Raw genomic sequence first — 24,762 nt, 5'->3', positions numbered from 1 at the left:
TGATCCAGACCCCAATAACGTGGAGGAGGCCTTGGGTTTCAAACTGTTTATAGCCGGAGAAGTCCTTTATGGTTTCAAGGTCTCATCTGTGAAAGGATGGGGCTGGATGCAACGACTTTTACCGTCCTCATTCTGTGTACCTGGCAGCCCGGGTCCAGAGCGTTCCCTCCCACCCTTGCCTTTCGGGGTCGCTGCGCAGTAGGGCCTGGGAGGAGGGGACGAGGTGTTTCCGGACTCGGCCCCGGGCCGCCTCTGCGTGGCTGTGACGTGTTTCGCCCCGCCTGCCTTGGGTGGTGACGCGGGTGGCCACGCCCCCGTGCTGACGTCACCGGCCCGGTTCCCTCTCCGGGGAGCGGCGGCGGACGCTCGGCTCCCACCCCCTCCCCTCTCTCGGGCTCTCCCCTCCCCGGTGGCGGCCGCGGCCCGACCCTCTGCAAGGCGATGGCCCGAACCCCGAGCGCGGGCTAGCGTGCCTGGGTTCCCGGCCATGGGCTGTATCGGGTCTCGGAGTCCGGCGGGTCAGGGTAAGAGGCGGAGGCCGGGCACGGGTTGGAGAATCGGGCTGCGGCTGCCCGGTGCGCGGGCCGCGGGTGGGTGGGGGCCTTGAGGAAGGGGCCGGTGTCGGGAGGGGGAGGAGCTTGTACCGGGGAGGCGGGCCTGTTAAGAGGAGGGAGCGGAAAGGAGCGGGGAGGGGGCTAAAGCGACTCGGCTTCGCTCCCACGGCCTGCCTGCTTCTGGGTTTTGCAGGGTAGACTCGTGGTCTTTCCGCCTGGATTCCCACCGCTGAAGGTGGCAGGAGGTGCACAGCCTTGGGAGGGGCAAGTTGTCCATGGCAACTGGCCATCCACGCCCACACACTCGCCGCCCCCCAGCCCACACCTCTCCTCTCACTGTCCTGGGAGTGGCTCTCTGCTGGGAACCTGCCTCTTCTAGCTGCGTCCCAATACCCTTAAGGAGGTAGCCTGCAAAGGCTGTCAAGCACCCCAGCACGGAGTTTTTGTACTCCCCCGCCCAGAGTCGGCTAGTTTATGAAGGAGACTGAGGCCCCATTTGGGGCACCTGTGAGCACCTGATCACCTCGTAACTACTATTTTAGTTCCTTTTCCCCACTCCCAACAAAAACATTATCCTACCTTGTGTAGAGAAAGAGGAGCCAGGAGAGAGGCCATCAGGGCTTCCTACAACTGCTGATCCCTGCTGCTTGAGCCTTGGTTCCCATGGATGGTGGGTGGTGCATGCTGTGGCCTGGCCATAGTCCTATGCCTATGCCTATCTGAGGTCCAGCAGCCAACTTAAGTGTCCTGGGTTTCTCCAAGCCCAAAGCCAGGCAGCGTTGTTGTTGTTGTTGTTGTTGTTTTTTTTTTTTTTCCCATGAAGTTGAAGGCTGGGTTTTGGAATGGGTCCTGGGCTTTCAGGGCAGGTGGTCAGTCATACAGGCCTTAGAGTGGTTGGTACTTGAGATGTTTTGAAGCTAAGACTAGCTGAGATTTGTACTTTCCTTGGTTCCCATGAGGAATTCTGGGATTTGTAGTCCTAAATTAACCTCATGGCTTTTGAAGCTGAGAAGCAGCAGGCTGCTTTGATCCCTCTGGCCCTGCTAAGGCTTGGGGTTCAGGAAGTCATTCCTCCTGTAGTCAGGGGAGAATTTGGCTGACCTTAGGACTGGCTTTGAGAGCCCTGATTAGGTACCAGCTGGGGGCCAGGGATGGCCTGTAACCTTGTGTCTTCCTTCTGGTTGGTAGCATTTCTGGGGACCACCAGCTGGCTGAGGCTCAGGGACAGAGACGGCTACTCCAGCTAAAGGTCAGTTGTGATGTACATTGCCTATTGGCACTGTCTAGGGGATGGGCCTCAGCTCCCTGAGCTTCAGAGAGCTCTGCTGGGCCCCTGGCACTCCCACCTCCTCAAAGCCATGAAGCAGGAGTGTTCTCCTTCTGTGACTAGGCACAGGTTCCAAGTGGGGAGGGGACTGGCTCAGCATCCGGAGCCAAAATAAGAATAGAACTGGGAGCTGAGCCTGGAGCAGTTCTGGGCTTTTGGTTCTCTGCATCAACACAGCCAGCATGCCTATGATTTCTGTGCTGGGCAAAATGTTTCTATGGCAGCGTGAAGGGCCTGGAGGACGATGGACTTGTCAGACGAGTCGCAGAGGTGAGACCAGGGACTGTAGATGTGATCTGGGAGGTAAGGGGAAGCTGAGGAATTGGGTGCTCAGGTGGCAAAAGGAAAATTACTCTGGTTTAGATAGTGGGAACCAGAATGATACAAGAACAACCAGGCTGGGGCCAGACAGGGCATCAGGAAAAAAGCCTTAGGGGACTGGGATGAAAGTAAGAAAAAATCATGGGTTTGTCAGAAGAGAAGAGTAAAGAGCTGCATACCAGCTGATGCTGGCGAGAGGAAAGAACCAAGAGAAGGAAGGCAGCAAGCCTGTAAAGGGTCCAAGGTGGTGGTGGGGAGGAGGATGGCGATGGTGGTGGAAGATTGCGGTGTGCTTTCCAAGAGGAATGGGTAGGCCGAGAAACCCAAGATTCAGAATTTATGAAAGTGTAGGTTTCATCCCTAGGGTTCTGACGGTAAAATGTATCCAGAGGAGGAAGGGGGCCAGTGGGCTGCCACAAAGTGGTCCCAGGGGCCTGAAGGTCAGGAATGTGGGATAGGGGCTTTCAGAATTGACAGCACCAGGTGGTTGCTGATATTGGGAAGGGGAGAGGGAGAGGGGTGAGGAAAAATGATATGGCAGCGCGATAAAAATGAGGATTTTGGCACAAGTGAGAGCCCAGGTGAACAGCCTTTCCCCCACCCCTCAGTGGCCTCGGACCCGGCTTGGGCTGTGGAGTGGATCGAACTTCCTCGGGGCCTCTCTCTATCTTCCTTGGGATCTGCTCGGACCCTCCGAGGCTGGAGCCGATCCTCCCGCCCTTCCTCCGTGGACAGCCAGGACTTGCCAGAGGTGCTGGGCCCCTGGTGTTGGTAGGGGGAAGGGGGGCCGCATTCACATGAAGGGGATCTGTATCCCCCACCTCCGCCTCGACAGCCTGCTTCTGGCTCTCTTTTCCTGCGAGCGGAGGCGCTATCCGGCCGGCGGGGCCCGAGGCCGCCCCCGCGCCGGTCTGCTCTGCTCGGCGTGGTGCCAGCGGGCGGGCTTTGCTCGCGCCTTGGGCGCTGACGTCAGCGCATCCCAGGCCGTATCCCGGGAGATCCTGTTGCATGGTGATGGGTTGCCAGGGAGACACACACCTTTTCTCTGGGCCTGGGCCGCAGCTGCGCGCAGCGCAGCGCCGGGCACAGATGGCGGTGGCTGGGGGCAGTGAGGGGAGGGAGGGAGAGCCAGCCAGGAAACACCCAGCAGGTGCTCCTCCCCCCAGGCCTGGCCGGAAGCTAACGGCGCCACCCTGGGGCCCATGTAAGCCAGGTACTGACGCGGGGGAGGGGGGGGCGGTGCGGTGCGGGCAGAGGGTGGGCCTGAGGTCAAGGGAGGAGGTGGAGTCCCTCTTGTGAGGGGTGGGAGCTAGGCAATGCCAGGGAGGGGTCATGTGCTTCCAACTTCATTCATTCATTGAGGGAAACATTTGACGGGGCTTGCTTGCCGAGGAGCACTGAGCCAGGTGTAGGGTGGAGGTAGGAACCTAGGTGAATCAGTCAGGCCCTGCCATCCTGAGATCCCTCAGGAGAGATGGAAGGGCAATGCTGAGGTGGGTGTGGGGGCGGGGAGGGGGTATCTAAGAAGAGACAGAAGACTGGACTGAAAATATAATAGGAGGTGACACTTGAGTCAGGCCTTAAATGGTAGGGAGCATTTTGTCAGGCAAGGATGGCGTTCTTAGCCCAGGGGAAAGCCAGGTTCCTTTGCCTGGTGGCAGGAGGGATGCTTGCTGACAGGGAAGGTGAAAGTGGGGTTTATTGGGCAGAGGAGATCTGTCATGGATTCCAAGGCCTGGAAGGAGGCAGGGGGCTCACAGAGCGGGCTCATTCTGTGCCTTGCTGTGAAACTAGGACTTCATTGGACAGCAGAGGAGCCCAGAAAAGATTTTAAATAGGGACACGTGACCAGTTGCATTCCAGGAAAATTATTTGTTTACATTTATACTTTGCCTCATTCACTCAGCCTATGTGTTTAGAAAGGTTACTGTGTACCAGGCACTGTGCTAAACACTGGGGTGCAGCAGTGACAAAAGAGACCAAATTACTTCAAGAGCTAAAGATCAGTGAGGGAGACCAGCGACAAATAAGGAAACACACAAAGTGGGCCATGATTACACACACAGGGTACGTTTATAGAGGATGGTGACTTGTTACAGAAGGAGGATGGAAAACTGGTTGGGTGGCCAGGAAGACCCTTCTGAGGGAATGATGTTTCAGCCAAGACAAAAGATGAGAAGGAGCTAGCCAGCCATGGGGAGGAGGGAGAGGAACACTTACACAACATCCTAGGCTAAGAAAATAGCATGGAATTGGAGGAGCTCATGGGTCTCCAACTATGCTAATCTGGACACGGAGTATTGAGGGCTTGACGAAGGGAAGGCAGTGGCAGTGGGAGCCGAAAGGATGAGCAAAGCATAGGGGAGAGTTGACGGTCATGCTGAGGCTTGGAGCCAGACTGAATGGGCAAATTGCGTGATGCCGAGTAAAGAAGCTGGGGAGCAGGGCCAGATGTGGGAAAAGGTGTTGGGTTTGGTTTGGGTCATGCTGAGTCTGTGGCCCTGGTAGGCTGTCAAAACAGCTGGAGGATTGAGAGGAGATGGTCAAAGAGGAGAGGACCTGGAGGAAGTCCTTGATGCCATAGCTTTCTCCCTTCCTCTTTTTCCTTGTCAAAGGTTCTTGACTTCCCAGATTGCCTCCTTCCCCTTTGGGAGCTGAGAAGGTGGGGCAGGGGTGATAGCTACAGTTTTGCTCCTTTGGGTCTGCCTGGATCTCTGTTGCTCCTTGGGAGCACATAGCTTGCTGGTCCTGGCTTCTTTGCCTCCCTCTTACGTGTCTCAGCAGCCACTGAGACATATGTGCTGCCCTGGCGTCTCTTCCCAGCTCCCATATTCCCTTGACACCTTGGGTGGGTTATGGGCATGTAGGGATGCTACAGAGTGTCAGAGGGGCACTGACTCTCTGATGCTGTCACCCAAGGTGAATGTTGGAGACACAGTCGCGATGCTGCCCAAGTCCCGGAGAGCCCTAACTATCCAGGAGATTGCTGCGCTGGCCAGATCTTCCCTGCATGGTACGCACCCCCTTCCCATACCTTTGGCCACTCTGTCCTTCCTTCTTCCTTTTGCACATACACATTGGGGACTGTATCCTGTGAGCTCTTGCTGGGATCTCCCTTTTCCTCCCCTTCTCAGATGAATCCCAGCTTCCTCCTCCCATCCAAAGGCACATGTGGACCCAGACTACCACCACCCTTCCACTCCCCTCTCAGATGCTCCCTGGCCTGTGCCCTAACCAGGCCTCCCTCTGCCCCACCTGCAGGTATTTCCCAGGTGGTAAAGGACCACGTGACCAAGCCCACCGCTATGGCCCAGGGCCGAGTGGCTCACCTCATTGAATGGAAGGGCTGGAGCAAGCCAAGCGACTCACCTGCTGCCCTGGAATCAGCCTTTTCCTCCTATTCGGACCTCAGCGAGGGTGAACAAGAGGCTCGCTTTGCAGCAGGTGGGGACAGGAAGGGGTCAGCCACACATTTGTCATAGGGATGCTCCCATTGCCTCACACCTGATGTGGAGGTTGGAGTCTTTCCATACCCCTCTCTCTTTCCTCTCCTGTCTCCAAGCTGAGCCCTAGTCTTAATTCTTCCTCTAATGTATTCTGCTAACGAACCTTCTCCGCTAATGAATTCCGTGTCCTCCCCGACAGGAGTGGCCGAACAGTTTGCCATTGCAGAAGCCAAGCTCCGGGCGTGGTCTTCGGTGGATGGTGAGGATTCCACCGATGAATCCTATGATGAAGACTACCCTGGAGGAACTGACTCAGGTGAGGGGCAGTCCATGCTCGTGTCCCTAGCTGGGGTGGGACTGAATGAGAGGCCTTGTGATTCAGAGGCTTTTGGAAGGGGTGGGGTGCAGACCCTGTCCAGGCGGTCCTTGACATTTCCAGGGGCAAGAGGGCTGTCCACGCTCATGGGGGGGCAGTCAGCACCTGGAAATGGAGTAGTTCCTTTCCCATAGGTGCGGAGCCTTCTCTGCCTGTGCCGTTGGGCCTTGTAGTCCAGAGACCTCACCGATACCTTCTGTGCAACTGTGTCTCTGGGAGGGTCTGCTGTGCCTCACCTTTCCCTCTCAGGGCAGCCTTCTGGCCAGCTGTGGCAGCACAGATGAGCCACAGCAGCATAGCACCTCACAGGGCCATGGCCCCAGACAAACAGGAAGGCGTGCTGGGCCTGGACCGCCCACAGGGCCGTGCTGGCTCATGCTCAGCATCCTCAAATTCCATCTGAGACCTGCCTGTCGGCCTTTCTCTGGGCCAGTGCTTCCAGAGGGGACCCTGCGGGGCTGTGCAGCTGTGCACAGCCCTCCTTTCATCTTCCAATACCCAGACCACATGGCTGACTTTCTCTGTAGCTTCTAGGCTTATGCCTCACAACACTCCCCCCACCCCTACTTCTTTGCCTTTGAAGATTGCCTCCACCAGCCCCCACCCCTCCAGCTAATTAACAGATTCTCCAAGAGCAATACATTCGAGCAGACTAGCAATACATTAGAGTTCTCCTGTGGTCCAGAGGTGACTGATTTGGTTGCCTGAGGCCAAGATGGAGCCCGAAACCATAAATGCTCTCGTTTGATTGAGTTGCAGGCTGCTTTTTGATCCTTGGTGTAATGATAATAACATTTATCCGAGGCCACCACAACCCCACGTAGAACCTTCGTGCAAATTCAAAAAAGCACCTCTCTCTCTGGTGGGCACAGTCCCATGCTAGGGCATGCTGCTTGATGAGCAGAGGGTGGGCTGAACTTCAGTCCACTCACTGCTTTGGATAGGCTCCCCTCGTGCAATGGACCACTGGCACAACCATGTGTGGTATCCCTGCATTTATTACTTTCTTACTTTGTGCTACATTCTTTTGTTCTCTCCGCAACCCCATAAGTAGGTATATTAGACTCTCCAATTTGCCATTAAGGAAACTGAGGCACCAAGAGGTTAAGTGACTTGCGCAGTTACCCAGCTCCTACCCACTCTCCCCAGAGCTAGGGGTGCCAAGGGTGGAGTGGGGAGAATGTGGCTTCCAGGTTGGTCAATTGACATGGGGCTAGTAGGGCTTAATTCTTTTTTCTCCCCCTGCAGATATGGCTGGGCAGCTGCCCCTGGGGCCCCACCTCCAGGACCTCTTCACTGGCCACCGATTCTCCAGGCCTATGCGCCAGGGCTCTGTGGAGCCTGAGAGCGACTGCTCGCAGACCGTGTCCCCAGAGACCCTGTGCTCTAGTCTGTGCAGCCTGGAGGATGGGTTGCTGGGCTCCCCAGCCCGCCTGGCCTCCCAGCTGCTGGGTGACGAGCTGCTCCTCGCCAAACTGCCCCCCAGCCGGGAAAGTGCCTTCCGTAGCCTGGGCCCATTGGAGGCCCAGGACTCGCTCTACAACTCGCCCCTCATGGAGTCCTGCCTTTCCCCCGCCGAGGAGGAGCCAGCCCCCTGCAAGGACTGCCAGCCTCTCTGCCCGCCACCAGTGGGCAGCTGGGAACGGCAGCGGCAAGCCTCTGATGTAGCTTCTTCTGGGGTGGTGTCCTTAGACGCGGATGAGGCAGAGCCAGAGGAACAGTGACCCAAATCATGCCTGGTGGTGGCATGCGTCCCCTGGCTGCTGCTGGGGGCAGAGCCTCTGTGCCCAAGTGCGGGCTGGAGGCCTCCAGCAGAGCTCCAAAGCCTAGAGGGCTCCTGGGAGCACTCACTCCTCCGTTGTGTGTTTTGCATGAAAGTGTTTGGAGAGGAGGCAGGGGCCAGGCTGGGGGCGCATGTCCTGCCCCCACTCCTGGGGTTTGCCGGGGGTTGCCCGGGGCCCCTGGGGCATGGCTACAGCTGTGGCAGACAGTGATGTTCATGTTCTTAAATCAAAAATGCCACATACACATTTCCTCCTTGGATGATGTGAACCCCTAAGGGGGTGGTTGTGACTGGGCCCTGTGGGGTGGAATGGGAGGGAGCCCGGCCCCCTCTCCCCCTTCCCCGTGCCTCTCTCTTTGCTTCTCTCCACCTCTGAGTCCATGTGCAGTGCTTGACAGACTCCTCCCCCATCCCAGGGCGGGCTGGCTCTTACCCTCCTGGAGCCTAGGATTGAGCCGTTTCCCCCAAGGGCCCCTCGCCCAGCTGGGCTCGTGCTGTGCTTTGCCTCTCCATCATCTCTAAATCTTCTTCTATTTCCTAAAGAGGGGTTTTGGTCTGTTCTTTCAGTCGGATATTCTCTGGGAGGCAGTGGATTGATGAAGGCATGTACCCTCTGCCCTTTTCCTGGCCCCTTGTAGGATGTGTGGGCAGGATCCCAGCGGCTCACAGCCTGCCTGGCTGCCCTATTCACCGAGTTCTTGTCAGAGTGGAGTTGGGAGAAGGGATGGCTCCACTTGCTACGGAGCTGTGACTTCAATGTTCTTCCAGAGAGGGCCACAAGGGGGCCACGTGGGTGGCTGGGCAGTTGTCTGTGGGGGCCTGAGCCAGGCAGGAATTGTGCCAACAAGTGACAGTCATGTGGGAGTGTCTCTCCTTGGGGAGGGAGGAGGGTAGTGCCTTTCTTGGCTGAATGAAAGGCCAAAGCTATAGCACTGCGGGCCTCTGCCCCAGCTAGCGTGTTGATAACTAAGCAGCGGAGGCCTCTGTGGATCCTGTGTTCCACAGACCGTGAGCTCTGGAGTTTTATGGCTGTGGGGGGTTTGGGTGGCTGCAGAATTCCGAGCCTTGTAGGCTTTGGCAGGTAAGAGGGCCCAAGGTAAGAACAAGAGCTGATGGGCACAGGCATTCTATATATAAGTGGCTCATTAGGTGTTTATTTTGTTCTATTTAAGAATTTGTTTTATTAAATTAATATAAAAATCTTTGTAAATCTCTATATACATCTGGTCATTGGAGGTTCCAGTATAAACCCATCTTAGTTCTACCCGTTTCCCCCTCAAAGGGGGAGCAGGGGTCAAGTGACTCCACCCCTGTCCTGCCAGGGGGATGCTGATCTTCCTGCCCATGGAACACTTGCTACAGGTGGGCACTGGGTCAGATTCCAGGTAGGATGAACCAGGAGGAGCTTGGCACCCCAGGACTGGAAGGGAGGCGAGGGCTCCAGCCTTTAGTGCAGGCGCCTCCTTTCCCAAGGCAGACGGGACAGGAGAGCTTCACGGTCTAGACCAACAGCCACAGCCACTGCCATCCTAGGCCACCCACTGAGGGGGTTCATTGGCACTTGTCATCGCTGTCAGAAGGGCTCCCCTCCCGGGGGAGGCCATGATGGGAGCGGGGCCCCCAGAGTGCATGCACCTCTGTGGTCTCTGTGTCACTGCTGCTGGTGGCACTGTCACGGAAGCTGGCCAGGGGCGGCCGGACTTTGACGCCCTGTGCTGTGACAGAGCCCTCGATAGCCTTCCGGAGCTAGAAAGGGTAGAGGGTCAGATGTGTGGACTCTGAGCTCCCTGCTCAGACTCCACCCCAACACTTACCCCAGGTGAACTGGACACAAACAAGCCTGCATGCCTGTTTGGAAGCAGAAATGGTTTGATGGCCATTATCATCTCACCTCCTTTAGGGTGACGATCCCAATGAGTCGGCCAATACTGGTGACATAAGCATGGTCCACTCCCAGTAGTGAGAAGATGGTGTGAGTCTGCAGGGTGGGGAGAAAATACACTGGACATCATGTACACCATCTACAGGCCAGAGGGCCCCAGGACAAGGCCGGGGTGGGGAATAGGAGTGGTGCCATACATAGATGGTGGGTGGGGAAGGGAGGGCCACCAGAGGGAAAAGAATAATGAGGACATTTCTGCAGCCAGGCCTCAGAAACTTGATAGAGGGAATCTTTAGGTTGCTTATTTGGTGGAGAAACAGAGGAAGGATTCTTCATCCCATGTTAGAAAGAGGATGATGGAGGACAGAACAACTGTTCAAATGTGACATGTAACGATTGGCCATGCACTGAGCGAGATCTTTCTGAAATTAGTAACTTCAGTACTGTTCTGAGATACCCATTCTACACGAGAGGCAGTATGAGGCTCAGTGGTGAAGTGACTTTGCAGCTCCAGAAGGAGTTTTCATCCCTCTATAGAAGGATAGTTTTCATCCCTCTACAGCCCCGGTCCTGTGCAGATGTCCAATCAGTCACAGAGTTATCCGGCAGGGAGGTTCCATATCCTTTAGGGGTACTGGCCCTGAATTTTGTGCCTCTCACCCCACTTTAGTAGCTGACACATGCTTCCCATTTGCCTCCAGCAGGCTGGCAGTTAAAATGTCCTTTACCGTGGCTCTGACATTTCAATCATGGCCTGAAGCACTCTACGTCCCGCATACAGCTTGCCTTTTCTGGGGCCCAAGTAGCATCCCAGGTGCTGTTGAGATGTAGCTTGAAGTCCAGGGAAACAACAGTCAACCACAAACTCCCATGTCTTTCTGGCTTTGGACTTTCCCCCCAACTTTCAAATGTAATCACCAAGGGCTCAGGAATTGTCAACCAGTTCTCCTTGTGTTCTAAGTAGATTTTCTTGGGCCAGATGTCTTGAAAAACACTACTGACACAGCAGTTCCTGGAATTTTTGGCCTATCACTTATCGCAGTGTTTTCAGTTTACTTGTAAAGTCTCTTGGCTTAATGTTTGAATCAAAATGGGCATTAATAACCCAGCTTTTTGAATACTAGTTACTCAGAACTCATTATAGCCATCTGAAAGCTTCAAAAATATTTTCTTATACAGTTGCTAAATCATTAGAGGGCTTCCAGAGCTTTCCTAACTCTCCATTTAAGGCATGACAGTACTTATAAAGCAGTTAGAAGTTCAGTTTTAGAATAAGCTTCTCTACGTTCCTTCAATACCTTTATCATAACTTGTTGGCGTTAGCAAGTTCTTCCTCACATCTAACTTGAATCCTACATGCTATATGTTACCTTTTAGTTTCCTCATCTGACTTCAAAGGGAAACCTATATTATCAGATTTTCTGTTTTAATAATCCACTAGCTTTGTCTTCTTATGGTTTAATAATCCCTCTATCTTCTCCCAAGGATCCTATTAAATTGTTCCCCTGGATTTTCTTTTTCTCCACAATCTTAATTAGAATGAGCTTCTGGTGGACTCTATGCCTTTTAGGTTTGCAAACCACTGGTCCCGGGCAGTCACCAAGCCTTGCCGATCTGCTTCCTGAACATCTTGGCCATGCTGATTCCCTCACTATCCTTACCAGGACCAGGCCACAACATCCTCATGGGTTCTGCTTTTGGTCTCCCTTCCCTTCAACTTGGCTCTGCCATCCTATGAGCTTTCTCAAACTTGAGTTAGAGCCCATACTCCCCAGAATAGCCCACAAGACTCTGCCTAAGGCCATCCCAGCTGGTCTCAGATTCTGCTAGACACTCTAGCTTCCAGCCTCACATAATCACTCATCTTCTTCTGAAAACACCAATTTCTTGGACACTTCAACCCTTCCCTCAAGTCCCCCGCTGTCTGCCTCTTAGTATAAGCAGTAGTAGAAGTCATTCCTCACATATATTGAACTCTTACTATGGCCAGGCACTGTTCTAAGTATCCCGTATCAAGTCCTTTATCCAAAGAAAAACCTATGATGTAGGTACTCTGAGCCCCATTCTACAGATAAGGAAAGCGAAGAACAGAGAGGCTAAGAAATTTGCCAAGGCTACATAGCTAGCTCACACATGGCAGGCTGAGGATTTAGGTAAAGCCGGGCTGGCTTAGCTTTGGCATCCTAGCCTCCCCTGCCCCTGCTTGTCTGCAGGTGGCTTCAGTATGAATGTGGCAAGTAGCTGGTATGGCTGGCAAGCTCTAGTCTCACAGGTCCCTAAATAGTCTCCAGTGGATTCCCTCTCCCCGTGAATGTTCCCCTCCTGAACTTGACTGGGCTACTACTAATTGATTCTTCAGGCCTACAAGGCCATTTTGAATTCTCATCTTTTATGTTCTTATCACTTCTAGTTCTTTGTACTTTTGTTAGTCGGTTTCTCAAAGGCTTCTTCTCTTCCTCTGATTTTTAAGTTTGTAACAAACACCTACTTTGTTCTTTTTCATTTCAATTTAATTAGACACCAGGGAGCCCATTGGAGGGCCTGTACATCTTGGGCTTGGGAACAGTGAATTGACAGGGAGAGGGACAGCGTGGCCTTCTGAAAGAATCCTGGGATTGTGGCCAGGGAATCTGGGCTCTGGGCCTGGCTCTGCTGTACTGACTCAGGCAAGTGACCTCTTCACTGCCTCAGTCTCCCCATGTATTAAAATGGTTAAATCCCCAGGCTTTTGGGTCAAACCATCTTGGATTCCAGTCTGATTGTGCTGCTTACTAGCTGTGTGACCTTAGGCAACTTGCTTAACTTCTCTGAATTTTAATGTCCTCATCTATAAAAACTGGAATATCACAGTATCCATTTTACAGTCCAGTTGTGAGGATTAAATTAAACGTGTGTAGAGCTTAGCAAGTGGCTGGCACATAGTGGACACTATAAAAAATGGCAACACGATAGAAAAGCTTTAGAGTTCTTAGGAAGAAAGGCTTTAAATAAAAACTCAGTGTATTCTCAGGTCTATATATATTTTTCTTGCAACTGTACTGTAGTTCCCCAGTCACTTTGATCTGATGTCTTTACCCAAAGGCTTTTAAGTTCCTTTATTACCTTTTGCTTTTTTTTTTTTTTTTTAAGTTACCTTTTGCTTTTCTCTTTCTTTGTGCCCTGTCCTTCCTGGCCCAGCCCCTGCTTGTCTGGGCTCTTAGGCTCAGCTTGCACCTCGGCTAGCTGCTGGAGCTGCAGACCTTGGGAGTATTCCTCCACTGCCTGCATCCCCATGCCCTGGAGGCTTGCACGTTTAAATCTGTCAACAATTTGGCTAAAATGCTCTGCTCGGTTTCTACCCCAGCACCCTGCTGGGTGTGCCTGCACTTCCTGCCTTCGCTTAGAAGCCTGAAGATGCCCAATGAAGCCACTGTCCATGCTGGGGAGGCCCTGAGAAAGTCCTCCACAGAGAGCCCCAGCCCTCCTTGAGTGTCAGCCTCACCCTCCACCAACCTGTCTGCACTCAAGTTTTCTCCCCTTGTCTGTAGGCCATTTTACCCTTCTACTGAGCTATCTTCCTGTGTACCTACCAGTTTTCCTTTGGCCTACATTATTAAGTCAGACTTTCTGGGGTCTGACATTCCAAGCCCCCCACTGGGCGTTTCTCAACTTTGTTTATCTCTTCTCTGCAGTGTCCCCACCCCTACTTGGATATTTGCTAGCTTGTTTATTAGAGTTTCTTATCCTGCCTGTTTCTCACCCATTTTTTTTTTCAGTTGTGGGTGTATCAGCCTTGTTGGGTGCTGGCAGTCTCCTGCCTGGCTCTGACCCTGGCCTGGCCCTCTGGCTTCCACCCAGCTCAAACCCTGTCTTTGTTGCTGCTTTGGCCCAGAGTTCCCTGGGGGCAAGGCTGAGCAGAGGAAAAATGATGCCTGCGGTAGGCAGGAACAGGCTAAGGGGCCCTGACTCCCGGCCTCCCATCCTTTAAGGCAATATGTTTGAAACACAGCACAGAGCCCACCCTCTGCTACCCTGTTTCCCCCCACCTGCCTGAGTCCAAACTGTGGGAGGACCTAGATCCCCACCCTGTGCTCCTGAGAGCTCAGGGCAGCCCCTGGCGACTGACCCTACCTTGTGCAAAGAGGTCCGCTCCACCAGCTGGAAGGGGGCAGGGTCAATTTTGCAGTCGCTGAAGTTGACAGGTTCATCTAGTTGCTGTTCCTCCCACTCCAGAATCTGAGAGGATGAGACAGAGGATTAGGGGGAAGATGCCAATAGCTGCTCTCACCTTCCTGAAAGCTGGCTCCCCCTTTTCCCACCCAATGGTCCCTCCCATGGGGACAGCAGCCAAGATGATGACTGAACACTCCCAGGAAGAAACAGGGTCCAGAGTCCAGTCACACCTTACCTCCTCAGGGGTCATCTCGCCTTCCAAGTCTGAGTCACTCTAGGAGAGAGGGACAGAGGTTGGCAGCTAGTGGCTGGGGGGAGGTGGGTGTACCCCCCCGGCTTGGGGAGGCTTATCCCGCTAGCCCACAGCCCTCCCTGTCCAGTGCTCCTGAGCTGCAGGAAGAAAGTGAACACTTACCGCCAGGGAGATTCGGACCCGCTTCAGCTTGCGCTTGTCACATGATTCGGACTTCTCCAACTTTGTTAGAGCCAGAGAGAAGAGGAGTTGATGTTACAGGGAGGGAGGTGAGGGTTAAGTGGTGGAGCTGAGAGGAAGAGCACACAGCAGGGACAGAGCTGACATCTAGGAGGGCAGAAGAGCAGGGACAATGGAGGCAGGCTCTGTAGGGTTAATGGAGGGGTGGTCTCAGTGTCAGAGAGAGAGCTGGAAAGAAAGAGACAGAGACTCTGACTACTCACCTCTGAAGCAGCCTCGGGGGGTGGACTGCCACAGAAGAGGCTCCTGAGGGCGATGCCTGCCTGCTCCATGTTCCCTGTGTTCCCAAACACAAGGCCCCGGGGGCAATGTCATCTTTGAGGGCGAGGACCAGGAGAGGTGAGGAGGGCAAGAGGAGAGGTGTCCTGGTTCTACCCCTGGCCCATCTGGGCAGCCTCTTAGCTGGGATGTGCTCAAGCAAAAAGGTTGGGTAGGGCTCCCACTGGATCTCAGGGGCCGTACTCTGGCTCTGCCAGTGGGAGAGAGGCCCACCTGTGGGACTCTCCCCGAGGTTCATGGTGTTGCTGGGCCCCCTCTTGAGAGCAGGCTTCAGGGGCTTGTGAGTCTCCCCCCGGGCTGCAGGGAAACCTGAGTCCTCTGTGTTCACCTGCAGAGGCAGGAAGGGGCTGGTGAGGCTATGGCCCCAGATCACTTCTGTATTGCCCTCCCAGTCTACGTGACATCTGGGAAGATTGTGCAGTTGTGGGGTTCCCCTGCTCACCTGGAAGCGGACGGAGGTCTCAGGGCTAGGGGGACTCTCCTGATCGGATGGTGGAGAGGTCTGGGCATTTCGATGCTCCTGCATGTACTGCCGTCGGCGGGCTGGGCTCAGCTGCGCCCCCAGCAATGCCACCACCTGTGAGCGCTCAATGGAGCCCAGGAGGATCATGGACTCTGGGTAGAGCAGGTGGGAGGACTCAGGAGCTGGGGGTGAGGCCCTCCTACTCACCCCCGGCCTTCTTTCACACCCAGAGTGGGGTCTTGGACACAGACCACACACCAGAGGGAACCCCTGGCTGGCAAATGCTGGCCCAACCAAGGAGACTGGTTCTGAGCTCCTGTTCCCTCCCTCTTCCTGAGCAGCAACCCTGGGAGATGTCCCTAGCACCAGGGATCCCTCCTGGTCTCACCAGGGGATTCCACTAGGGCCAACATGCGGCCCTTGGTCCTGTGCAGTGCTAATCGAAGGTCCCGGAAGGTGCAGCTGAGGGCCACGTGGGGAACATCCCGCACCATGATGTCCTCCACTCGCATCCGGTACTGCCTGAGGGTAGAGAAAGGCACTTAGTTTGTGATCATGATGGGGAAGGGATCCCAGAGCACTACCATCAGGGCCATAAGGAGGCCCCAGAGCCCATGGGGACAAGGGCTAAGAGCCAAGGAGTATTTCTGCCTTCATTTGATCAGGTGGGGCTAGCTGCGGCTTCCCCGGGATGTGGACAGGGCAGCTCTGGCCAGGAGAGAGCAAGGTGGCTGGTCTCCCAGCTTCACTGTCTGAGGACTTTGCTGGAGGTGGGTCTGAGGGGGTCCTTCTGACCCTCACCCGCACCCCCCTTGTCGCCCAGCCCTCCATACTGGTGGCGGCCCCAGCCCAGTTCAGGCAAATAGGGCAGTTTCTTGATCCGGATGATGCTGTCATAAAGTGAGGGCTGTAGGCTCTGGGCAACGGCGTTGGCCAGGATGACGGCAATCATGACGGGTAGGATGTGGGCAATCTGGCCTGTGAGCTCGAATACGATCACAGCCGTGGACACTGTGTGTGTCACTGCTCCTGCCAGTGCAGCTGCCCCTGGAGGTAGCCATCTTCAGTCACCTCAGGGTGCTCAGGTCCCAGATGACCCTCCCCATCCAGGGATGGTCCTCTGGGGGCCTTTCAGGTCGCCCAGTACACTACCGGGGACCTGCCAGGCCGCCCAGTACACTACTGGGGACTGGCTTCTGCATCTGAGCGAAGCCGGGTTCCTGCCAGCAGGGGGCACCAGAACCTCAGACCCTGTGGCCAGGGGTCTTGGGAGACAGATGGGGACCTGGAGCACTTACCCACCACTGCATAGCCACCAGGCACAATCCGGTAGGTGCTGCCATCAGTGTGAATCCCATCTGGAAACCAGGCAGCCATGCTTTCGCCCACCAGACGCCCAAATGCTGCTCCTTCAGGGAGGGGGGTGGGAAGAGAAACAGGTAGTGGAGGGGGAGGGTGGGGGCACTAGGAAGAGAGAGGGTCAGAAGGTGGGGGAGGGGCCAGTGGGTCATTCAGTACAGGGGACAGTCAGGGGGTGGGGTTGGGGCTGAGGCTGGACCAAAACCCACTCCCAGGCAGAGAGGGGACGGCGAGTGGGTGGGAAGGTTGAGGCTAGGAGAATAGGCAGCTGAAGACTCACCAATGACAAAGACTGGCATGAAGGCCCCACAGGGCACTGGGATGGTGGTGGCCAGTGCAGACATCCAGAACTGCAGGCAGGAGGTGGTTCAAACAGGTAGAGGCACTGCCAGGCCCCAGGCAGCCCCCAGCTTCACCCTGGGGCGTCTACCTTCCTTATCAATCAGGCACAAGCTCCCAGCTATCCCAGAATCCCCCAGGATCAAAGAAAGGAAGACTCCAGAACCAGATGGCTTGGGTTCAAATCTTACTCTGCGGTCTAGCTCTGGGACAATTATGTAACCTCTTTGTGCCTTGACTTCCCATCTTAAAAAAAGGGCTACTGATAGTACCTTTCTCATAGTGTTGTGAGACTTAAAAGGAATGACTATATGGAAAGTGCTTAGAACAATGTCTGGCACCTAGGAAGCCCAGGTTGGCATTAGCTCTACACATGTAAGAGCCCTACCTTCATGAGAATGAAGATGACCAGGGTGAGGAAGACGTTGGCACGTGGTGGGCTCCAGGCCTGTGAGGTTCCCGGGGGCTCTAGCTCCTCTACCAGGCCCTGGCGGACCCACGTCCGGTTGTCAAACAGGGTGACCAGAGTCTCTTTCTGTGAGAGCTGTAGGTGAACACGGTGCCTCAGTCTGGGGAACAGCCAGGATGAAGGGAAGGGGCCCAAAGGAGAGCAGAGACTGTTGGCTTTAGAGGGGATATATCCCAAGGGAAAGCACAAGTGTCTGTTCTGCCTGGAGTTACCTGTCCGGCCATGAACTGTCCAAACCCAGGGGGGAAGGTCAGAGTGGAGATGAGCAGGGTCACCAGAGCTGGGAAGAGCAGGCGCCTAGAGATATGGGTTTCACAGCATCAAACATGGGTGGTGTACCTACTACAGACTGGTTAACAGTCTGGGTGCCCTCACATACCTCAGGGCTGAGGTCGCAGCAGAGCCTCGTGCTTACATAAAAGCACACAGTTCTGAGAGAAGGTCCCTTTTGCTGTTCGTGATATGATGGACCCAAGGGTGATGGCTGTCTGGGGTTATTATAAGCCCAAATGCCTTTCTGTTGGCCCTCGATTCCCCAAGTAGGTAGCAGAAATCCAACCCATTCCAGCCCTCTCTTGGACACTTCTGAGCTGTGACTCCTCTCTATGCTCTCAGAAGCCCAGCCAAAGGGCACACTGTGTGACAGTATGGAGAAGTTTATGCCTTTGTTTCTCTCTGGTGACTTAGAGTGAAGGTCAGTGTTGGGAAAAGCTACGGTCACTCATGAAGTTGACCAAAGGTGCCAGAGGGAACAGGTTTAGTGGGCTGCCCTTTCTCTGAAAGACGTCAGTCCCAAAAGTCCCGTCTCAGGCCTTCCCGCTCCCAGTCCTCAAGTTCACAAATGAGAGAGTTAAGCTCTGGAGATTAAAAAATCTCACCCATTTCCGTGCTTCAATGCGGGGGGGGGGGGGGGGGGGCGGGGAGGAAACTAAGGCTCAAACACTCTCCAGGGAGCAGTGCCATCTGTCCAGGCCAAGGGCCTAAGGAAGCCTTAGGGTTTTTGTTGTTGTTGTTTAATGTTTATTTTTTTTGAGAGAGAGTGTGACCGGAAAGGGCAGAGAGAGATGGAGACACAGAATCTGAAGCAGGATGGAGACACAGAATCTGAAGCAGGCTCCAGGCTCTGAGTTGTCAGCACAGAGTCCAATGTGAGGCTCAAATTCACGAGCTGTGAGATAATGACCTGAGCCGAAATCAGACGCTTAACTGACTGAGCCACCCAGGTGTCCTGGAAGCCTTAGTCTTTAAAAAACAATATATATATATATATATATATATATATATATATATATATATATACAAATATTTACTTATCTGTTTGTTTATTTTTAAGAGACAGAGCACGAGTAAGTGAGGGGCAGAGAGAGAGGGAGAGTGTGGAGCCTGGAGTGGGGCTTGAGCTCATCTGATGCGGGACTCGAACTCAAGAACCATGAGATCGTGACCTGAGCTGAAGTAGGATTCTTAACCGACTGAGCCACCCAGGTGCCCCTTTAAATTTTATTTTTAAATACTCCCTACACTCAGTGTGGGGCTCAAACTTACAACCCCAAGATCAAGAGTCACATGCTCTCCCGACTGAGCTAGCCAGGTGCCCCATGGAAGTCTTAATCTTTGATGTGAAGTGCCTTGACTAAAAATTCAAAAGTGCCAATTTTGAGGTAATTCATATAAAAGCCAAAATGTTCAATCATTCCGGAAAACACCATTGGCTGATTTTCTCAATGAAGTGCTATCTTTAACTGGGCTACTCTTTGCCACAGTAGGGTGGCCCTCTCACCCTACTGTGACCATCGCACAACTCAGAGAGGAGCCCAGGTCCAACTCACTTCTTCATGAGGAAGCGGTTGATGGTTTTCTGCTTCCGCATCACCTGGACAATCTTCCGGTTCAGGTAGACAAAGAGCGCTCCCCCAAAGCCACTAGCAATACTAGAGAGGGGAGAAGTACCAGGGTGAAAGGGGGTCTTCCCTCTTCTACCTCCTCCTCTCCGATGCACCCCAGCTCCCTGAGCTCCCCTCACCCAATGACAGCAAAGGCCGGCAGCTCCTGGAGGTCAAAGGGGAAGTCAAGCCGGAATCGGGTTTTGAAGAGAGCCGTAATGGTCTCTGAAAGGAAAGCAGAGTAGCAGAGGGAGGCAGGTGTAGTGTTGAGGGCCCTCACCTGAGCCATCTCAGGGGCTCCTCTTGTCCCCCAGGTCTTCCCCACCTTCATCACGGTTCCAGACCGCCAGGACCCGGAAGATGAAGGCACTGAAGGTGGCAGCAAAGAAGCCTCGCCAGTAGTTCCGCACAGCAAAGAAGGTGGAGGTGACCTCAATGCTGAATAGGACACCTGTGAGGGGGCAAAGCAGAGTGCCACATGAGGCCTGGGCCCTGCCTGAGGACTCAGACCCAGATGAGAGGGGCCAAGGAGGTGAGGCCAAGGGCAGGGCTGAGGGGCTGGACTGACCGCCTACCTCCAATAGGTGCTGCAAAGCAGCAGCCTACTCCCACGGCACAGGCAGCAGCCAGCATCTCTGTGTTCCGGGATTCATTCTGGCAAGAGTGGTGGAAATGGGTGTCAGCGTGGCCTCCGCAGCCTCCCCTCCCCCTCTGCTTTCCCCCAGGGTTTCCCTTACCTCATAGATGCCACCAAAGAGGGAGAGGAACTTGCTGAGCAGGGCAGCACACATGCTGGCGATATGCACAAAAGGGCCCTGGGGGTGTGGGAGCAAATGGTGATGGGGAAGGGGCACACCTTGACCTTGGCCTATCTTCTTCCCCCGCTGGGACAGACTCCTTCTATCCACAATCTGGAGTTACCTCTTTGCCAAGGGGCATCCCGCTGCCCAGGGCACAGGTCAGCCCAATGACCTTAGCTACAAAGGTCTTCAGGGTGAGGTATTCCTTCAGCACCACTCCTCGCAAGATGGTCTTCATCTCAGGGATGCCAGACCCTGGAGAAGTTATCGTCCCAGGAGAGTCATTTGATGTGCCCGTTTCAGGAGGTCCCATCACTGCCCTCCCCTTCTTTCTTACTGTACCGACAGCCTGAGGAGCCAGGATCTGTGTGAATCCAGCTGAGAAAGTGATGAGAACGATGGGGTAGGTGACCCAGGCCAGGTACTGGAGCAAGAGGCTGGTGTTCAAGCCTCGGGACATCCACTGTTGAGCTGTGGGGAGAAGATGAGCTGCTGGACCCTAGATGCACACACCCAGTCCCCACCTAGCCACTGGGACACACTGACATGACAAGCTGTCCCAGGGAGAATCGATCCATCACAGACAGCCTGGGCATGAGGGGTAGGGAGGCGGCCTTACAGGGCATTCATTGGGACAAAGATCACAACAGGGAAGAGGGGCAGTTCGAGAAGGGAGGCAAGAAGTTGTGGCCTATGGGAGTGGCAGTCATTATGCCTGAAGAGGAGGCAGTCAGGCTGGCTGGGGAAAGTGGTCAGTGGCCAAGTAGCCAAGATGCTTGGACAAGTGTGGCATGGAGAGAGCAGGTTGGTTCTTCCCAGCCTTCCCCTTGCCAGCCCTTGTCCTTACCCTGCAGACAGGCAGCGATGGCATAGTCCATGGCCCAGCTGACCAGAGCCATGAGGAGCCCCAGCAGGACCAGGAAGATCCAGTCTTCACCAACCCTGGACACTAGGAACTTATGGCAGCGTACGGAACAGACTGGGAGCAGGGAAGGGAAGAATGGAGCGGGGAGGGGGGGAGGCTAGCACCAAAGTATTCCCACCTCTGCCCCCCAACCCTCAACCTCCCAATGGGTAGCTCTAATGGCCTCTGTCCCCCTTAGCACAGCACAGCACAGCACAGCACAGCCAGGTCTCCTGCCCCAACCCAGGTCTCACTGCGGCATCGGGCGCAACGGCTCTGTCCATATTCCAGGAGCTCTGGGGGAGCCCGAGGGGAAGGTGGACCCCTCCAGGTCTCGGGCCCTCCCAGGCGAATCCGAGCAGCTTCCTCTTTGGCAAAGGCCCCAAGGTCCTGAGTATACCGGCCATACATCTGAGGAACAGGGAATATGGGGACATTAGCAGATGTGCGCTGAGTGGGGACCCCTGCATCAATTCCCCTTCTCCCAGACTCTATATTATATGCCCCTTCTTGAACCCACAGTTTCCACTTTGGCTTGGAGTGTGGAAACAATGCACATTACAGACCGTGGAGGCTGTCCTGGCCAGAGTAATGGGGACAGCCAAGGTACAGGGCACAGCACTGGGGGTGGCAGAATAATTGTCCTCTTCTCACAGGCCTGCCCAGGGAGCATGGAGGAGGAGGAGTGGGAGGGAAGGCCCCAGAGGAGGAAAAGATGGAAAAACCTAAGGCAGTCTGAAAGTGGGAGGAAGGAAGGTCAGAGAATAAGGGATGGTCAAGGACGGAAGGGTAACAATGAGGGCCTCATGGAGCTGGGGGCAGCTGAGTTGGGCCTAAGAGCAGGCGGGGCCTCAATCCTTATCACGTTCCCGCTTGGCCTCTAGCCTGTGACCAACTCAGCTGCACCCTTCCCATCCACCGTAATCCCCTTGTCCCCATTCTCCACCCCTAACACCCCCCCCCCCCCCAGCCTGCGAGCCCAGCTGGGAGTAGAAAGTCTCTGGGTGGGTGGAGAATGCTGGTGGCTTCAGTCCCACTCTGGAGCTGCCCTGAGTCCAGTGGTGGGTTGGGGCCGGCAGAAGCTGATGGCTGGGCTGTGATTGGGGATGTTGGGGTGCTGGGACGGGAGAGTGAGAGTCGCTGAGCCTCAGCTAGACCTGCCAAGCTGGGCGTGTGTTGGGGGGTGGGGAGGAGTAGATTCCGGCTGCCACCCGCAGAGCTTCGGGACACAAAGGGCTCCTGTTGGGGCTGGGGTTGGTGGTGGGGGGGAGGGAGGGAAAGATAGAGACAGAGCAAGAGAGTGATAGGGAATGAGGAAAGGGAGAAGAGGGAAAGGGAAAAAGAGAAGCCAGGGGAAAGGCAGAGAAGAGAAAGGAGAAGGGAGGGGAAGAAGGAAGGAGGAAAAGACAGAAAGAAAGTAGAGTACAAAGAGGCAGACACAGTGTAGGAGGGGGAGGTGAGTGTGTGTGAGAAAGACAAAGGGATTAGAAGGAGAAGGGGGAGAGGCTGGAGCAGAGAGTGTTCGGGAGACAGCATGACCCTAAGGATTCGTTCCAGAGATAGAGACCAGGCAAAGGAGGTGGAGATGTGGCTGGTGCAACAGATAGACACCATTTCAGAGGTCAGGTGCCTGGCTTCTTTGACCAAAGCCCCATTCTCAGCCAGGACAGATTGACAGACACCTCCCCCACAATGCGAAGGCTTGCCCCTCTCCCCTGGCTCCACCCCCGCCCCTGCCACATCTCCCTGTCATCCTGTTTCATCCAGTCTCTCTCTTATAACAGGGCACCTCCCAGCCCCAGCTACAACCCAGGACCCCTCCTCCTGGAGAGGCTCCCTCCCAGCCTCCTTCCAGAGCAAATTCCAACCCAAGCTGGTAAAAAGGAGCCACCGGCCCACTCCCTTCCCTAGAGTTTGGGTCCTCCGCCTAGTGACACAAGAAGGGGCAAAAGGCTTCTCAAACGCTAAGTTGCAATGGTAGCCATGAGTCAGCTCACAGCCCCAGGACCCCTGCTTTTAATGAGGTCAAGGGACACCCCTGAAGTGGGTGGGGGCTGGATACCCAGTCAGCATGGACAAAGGTCCCAATTCCCACACCCATTCTCGCTTGACCCATCCTCCCTAAAGCTCTTGTACCAAGAGTGGGGGGCGGTGTACAGGAAAAGCTCTTTCCCCCCAGAGAATCCCCTGAGGGCTTCTCGCCAATGCTGGGTTGCCAGTCCCCCAGGGGTAAGGGCTGGGGGCTAGGTTTGGGTCTGAGCCATCTTTCCACACAGTCTTGTTTCTAATTCTAGTACAGTGCCACACACTTAGTGGGGATAGAGGGAATGTCTTGGATGGTGGAGATAGGAGGGTAGAGAGAAAAAGTTCAAGGGTGTGAGTGGTGCTGGGGAGGGATAGTGGGGTGCTGAGACTTCAGTCCAGGAGGAGCAGAGAAAACGTGTGTATGTGGGGGTGGTAAAGAGAAGGACACCTGGGACAAGCACCTGATGTCCTTGTCCTCTGCAGCCCCCTCCCCCCCCCCCTTAGCTCTTCAGCCTCTCAGGCCCTCGAGCCTCAGTTTCCCCAGCTCACTTCTGGGGCGGGCTTAGGGTAGGCCCCCGGGCCTCGCGCTTCCAAGGAGAACCCAGAGCAGCGGTACCGGAGTGCACTCCTGAGGGTTCCGCTCGGCTTCACTTACCAGGGTCTGCTCGTACTGCAGCGCCCGCGGCTCCATCCCTTCCGCCACTGTCGCGGCCGACGCGGCCGCCATCTCCGCCCACAGTCCTCTGGCCTCCCGGTGCGGCTCGGGCTCGGGCCCGGACTCGGCTCCCGGCCGGCAGAGCCCGCGCCGGCACCCGTCCCGTCCCCGCCGCCCGGGCGGCCGAGTGCAGAGTGCGGCGGGCCCCGTGCAGGCGCTTCGGGCTCAACCTCCAGCTCGCGTCCCCTCCTCGGCGGGCGGGCCGAGGGCGGTGCCCTCTTGTGCTGCTCCGCCCGCCGGGCCATCCACAGGGGCCGGCCCAGCCGGGCGGGGGTCTGCGTTGAGGCCGCCTCCGAGGCTCCGGGGAGGCGGCAGGGGGCGCTTGGAACGTGCTAACCTGCGCTCCCTCCGCGCAAAGGCCAGGAACTGAGAGGGGCAATTGGGGCCAAGCGGGGGCGGGTCCGCTGGCACGTGGAAGGGCCGGGCCAGGCCCGCGGCGCCCAGTGCCGGAGCAGGAGGAGCCGGAGCAGGAGGAGCCGGAGACGTTGGGGCTCAGCAGGGCCTGGGGCCGGGGTCTGCTGAACCGTTTAATCAGATTCTTTGCGCTCAATCTCTCAGGAGTGGCGCCCTCTCTTGCTTCTCCGGAGGGGCCAGACGGGCCTGGCAAGGCCCTTCTGCTCCGTCGAGGGTGAGAAGCAAAGCTGAAGGGACTCGTTGGGAGACGCTAGGCCCAGAAGGCGGGCGTGAGGGGGTGATGCTCGGAACTGAGACTCTTGATCTCTTTCATCCTCTTTCCTCCTCCTTCCCTTATCTGCTGGTCCTCTTGGGAGTCGCACCTGGAGTAACCCGGCCTGTGGGGTGCACCAGGGTGGAGGTGGGGAGGGAAGGTGAAGGGCTGAGGCCGGAGGGAAGAGATGTCTAGGTGCCGGGAGGCCGCTCCTGGGAGGAGGGTGTGGGCGTACAGAGGTCGCTTTTCCTTGGCAGGTCCCAAGGAGAAACTCGAGTAGCTACTGACGTCTCACCACCATGGGGAACAGCCTGCTGGGGATCTGCATTCTCTACCAGGGTCTAAAGAAGGATAGAGCAGAGGGTGGGGTGAGCACAGAGTGGATGGGCAGTGTAAGAGATTGTGTCAGGGGAGAGGCTCGGGCCCAGGAAACAGGCAGTGTGCGGGAGAAGGCAGGATCAGGATGAGGGGGCATGTGGGAGGCACAGGCGGTGCCCAGGAGGGAGGACGGTGCCCAGGAAGGGG

The 24,762-nt window shown here is 55.6% G+C and overlaps 2 protein-coding genes across 8 annotated transcripts; one reads left to right on the top strand and one right to left on the bottom strand.

Moving 5' to 3' along the window:
* Positions 1 to 320: 320 nt before the first annotated feature.
* On the top strand, positions 321 to 9,021 carry FAM131A (family with sequence similarity 131 member A). Of its 4 annotated transcripts, XM_045502762.1 has the most exons (8): positions 321 to 524; positions 1,743 to 1,803; positions 2,811 to 2,953; positions 3,369 to 3,415; positions 5,122 to 5,215; positions 5,464 to 5,646; positions 5,848 to 5,964; positions 7,273 to 9,021. In XM_045502762.1, the coding sequence occupies exons 5-8, from the start codon at positions 5,146 to 5,148 to the stop codon at positions 7,746 to 7,748; spliced, it is 846 nt and encodes a 281-aa protein (XP_045358718.1). In that variant the 5' UTR covers positions 321 to 524; positions 1,743 to 1,803; positions 2,811 to 2,953; positions 3,369 to 3,415; positions 5,122 to 5,145; the 3' UTR covers positions 7,749 to 9,021. The 4 variants fall into 4 exon arrangements, with proteins under 4 accessions (XP_045358718.1, XP_045358717.1, XP_045358716.1 ...); XM_045502760.1 differs by lacking the exons at positions 1,743 to 1,803; positions 3,369 to 3,415 and having other exon boundaries at positions 322 to 524; XM_045502758.1 differs by lacking the exons at positions 321 to 524; positions 1,743 to 1,803; positions 3,369 to 3,415 and adding an exon at positions 1,889 to 2,151.
* On the bottom strand, positions 8,942 to 24,571 carry CLCN2 (chloride voltage-gated channel 2). Of its 4 annotated transcripts, XM_045502748.1 has the most exons (24): positions 23,511 to 24,566; positions 21,085 to 21,241; positions 20,774 to 20,905; positions 20,269 to 20,397; positions 20,048 to 20,181; positions 19,864 to 19,941; positions 19,702 to 19,780; positions 19,452 to 19,577; positions 19,267 to 19,351; positions 19,073 to 19,174; positions 17,456 to 17,540; positions 17,163 to 17,318; positions 16,716 to 16,785; positions 16,375 to 16,485; positions 15,910 to 16,123; positions 15,465 to 15,598; positions 15,056 to 15,228; positions 14,827 to 14,941; positions 14,538 to 14,611; positions 14,257 to 14,316; positions 14,077 to 14,115; positions 13,800 to 13,904; positions 9,699 to 9,785; positions 8,942 to 9,553 (listed from the first exon to the last, which is right to left on the bottom strand). In XM_045502748.1, the coding sequence occupies exons 1-24, from the start codon at positions 23,580 to 23,582 to the stop codon at positions 9,359 to 9,361; spliced, it is 2,712 nt and encodes a 903-aa protein (XP_045358704.1). In that variant the 5' UTR covers positions 23,583 to 24,566; the 3' UTR covers positions 8,942 to 9,358. The 4 variants fall into 4 exon arrangements, with proteins under 4 accessions (XP_045358704.1, XP_045358706.1, XP_045358707.1 ...); XM_045502750.1 differs by lacking the exon at positions 14,257 to 14,316 and having other exon boundaries at positions 23,511 to 24,569; XM_045502751.1 differs by lacking the exon at positions 20,774 to 20,905 and having other exon boundaries at positions 23,511 to 24,569.
* Between the last annotated feature and the right edge of the window lie 191 nt (positions 24,572 to 24,762).

This window comes from Leopardus geoffroyi, chromosome C2 (genome assembly GCF_018350155.1).
Source record: "Leopardus geoffroyi isolate Oge1 chromosome C2, O.geoffroyi_Oge1_pat1.0, whole genome shotgun sequence".
Lineage (NCBI taxonomy): Eukaryota > Metazoa > Chordata > Mammalia > Carnivora > Felidae > Leopardus > Leopardus geoffroyi.
The sequence above is the reverse complement of the archived record's forward strand: the minus strand, read 5'-3'. Positions and strand labels throughout refer to the sequence as shown.